Genomic DNA, 1,904 nt, shown 5'->3' with positions numbered 1-1,904 from the left:
GTAACTACTTTTGAGGCCAAAACAAGAAACGAAAAATTAAATAAAAAATCAAAAAAAGTTCAACAGTTCAACTGTGAAGCGCGAAGATGACACTGAAGGAGAAGAAGAACATTGATCATTTCGATTTGAAGGACAAGAAGGTCCTCCTCCGTGTGGACTTCAACGTTCCCGTGAGGGATGGGAGGATCACGAACGACCACCGCATCCGCTCCGCACTGCCGACGATTCAGAAGGTGCTGCATTCTGGCGGCAGCTGCGTGCTGATGAGCCATTTTGGCCGGCCAAAGGGCACGCCGATGAGTGCTGCTGCTGCTTGCGTCGACGGCAACGTGCCTGGATACGAGGCGGGAGCGACGCTGAAGCCTGTGGCAGAACGCCTCCAAGAACTTCTTGATCTCCCGGTGACGTTTGCGCCGGATTGCCTGAACGCGGCATCTATTGTGGAGAAGCTTCAGCCTGGCGGCGTTGTGCTGCTGGAGAACGTGCGCTTCTACCATGAGGAGGGAAGTAAGAAGGAGGAGGAGCGTCACGCCATGGCGAGGGTTCTGGCGTCGTACGGCGATGTTTTTGTCAGTGACGCGTTTGGCACTGCCCACCGTGACAGTGCGACAATGACGGGTATTCCCAAGGTGCTTGGTTGCGGTGCCGCGGGCTACCTGATGGACAAGGAGATCTCCTACTTTGCGAAGGTGCTGGGTAGCCCGGCGCGGCCGTTTGTGGCGATTGTGGGCGGTGCAAAGGTGAGCGACAAGATCCTTCTGCTGGACAACATGCTGCAGCGCATTGACTACCTGCTTATCGGTGGCGCGATGGCGTACACGTTTCTGAAGGCGCAGGGCCACACGATTGGGAGCTCGATGTGCGAGGAGGACAAGCTGGAGCTTGCACGCTCGCTGTTGAAGAAGGCGGAGGATCGCAAGGTGACGCTGATGCTACCCGTGGACCACGTGTGCCACACGGAGTTCAAGGCTGTAGAGTCGCCTTTGGTCACGGAGGGGGTGGACATTCCTGACGGCTACATGGCGTTGGATATCGGCCCCAAGACGATTGAGAAGTACGTTGAGGTTGTACGGAAATGCAAGAGCGCGATCTGGAATGGCCCGATGGGTGTTTTTGAGATGGAGCCGTACTCGAAAGGCACCTTTGCGATCGCGAAGGCGATGGGCGAAAGCACGCAGGAACTGGGGCTGATGAGCATTATTGGCGGCGGTGACAGCGCGAGTGCGGCGGAGCTGAGTGGCGAGGCCCCACGCATGTCGCACGTGTCGACCGGTGGTGGGGCGTCGCTGGAGCTGCTGGAAGGCAAAGTCCTCCCCGGTATCGCCGTGCTGGACGACAAGGAGTAGAATACGGGCTGCGCTGCCAACGTGCGCGTTCCGGGTCTGCAAAAGTTATTTTTCTGTTTTTTGTTTTTTTCGGCTGTCAGCGTGTCGTGCGTCGTCAGTGCTCCTTTTTTTTTTTCGTTTGTTCTTCTGCTTCTGCGTGTTGGTCCTTCTGCGGCCTGCCGTGTCAGTTCACACCGCTGCCACCCGCGTTGGCGTTTCTTTTTTTTTTTTTATGTGTGTGCGTGGCCTTCCCGCGGTGCCGGTGCGCATACACGCAGATATTTGTCAAAGTCCAATATATACACATATATAAACGGTAACTACTTTTGAGGCCAAAACAAGAAACGAAAAATTAAATAAAAAATCAAAAAAAGTTCAACAGTTCAACTGTGAAGCGCGAAGATGACACTGAAGGAGAAGAAGAACATTGATCATTTCGATTTGAAGGACAAGAAGGTCCTCCTCCGTGTGGACTTCAACGTTCCCGTGAGGGATGGGAGGATCACGAACGACCACCGCATCCGCTCCGCACTGCCGACGATTCAGAAGGTGCTGCATTCTGGCGGCAGCTGCGTGCTG

General features: G+C 54.8%; 2 protein-coding genes across 2 annotated transcripts in view, besides 2 other annotated features; both read left to right on the top strand.

Moving 5' to 3' along the window:
- Nucleotides 1-14, top strand: part of TraAM80_06918 (phosphoglycerate kinase) — a gene marked incomplete at both ends in the record, with an annotated part of 1,122 nt that extends 1,108 nt beyond the window's left edge. Inside the window, one exon of the mRNA XM_029383740.1 lies at nt 1-14. This exon is cut by the window's left edge and continues 1,108 nt beyond it. Coding sequence (XP_029236398.1) covers nt 1-14 — 14 coding nt within the window.
- Nucleotides 15-18: 4 nt separating this feature from the next.
- Nucleotides 19-55: a microsatellite.
- Nucleotides 56-86: 31 nt separating this feature from the next.
- Nucleotides 87-1,346, top strand: TraAM80_06917 (phosphoglycerate kinase; the record flags this gene model as incomplete). Its single annotated transcript, XM_029383739.1, has 1 exon — nt 87-1,346. The coding sequence occupies one exon, from the start codon at nt 87-89 to the stop codon at nt 1,344-1,346; it is 1,260 nt and encodes a 419-aa protein (XP_029236397.1).
- A 313-nt stretch (nt 1,347-1,659) lies between these two features.
- Nucleotides 1,660-1,696: a microsatellite.
- Nucleotides 1,697-1,904: the final 208 nt, after the last annotated feature.

The sequence above is a fragment of the Trypanosoma rangeli genome, assembly GCF_003719475.1.
Source record: "Trypanosoma rangeli strain AM80 chromosome Unknown Tra_15.4_contig_00267, whole genome shotgun sequence".
Lineage (NCBI taxonomy): Eukaryota > Euglenozoa > Kinetoplastea > Trypanosomatida > Trypanosomatidae > Trypanosoma > Trypanosoma rangeli.
Note: the sequence above shows the minus strand (reverse complement) of the source record. Positions and strands in the feature narration are given on the sequence as shown.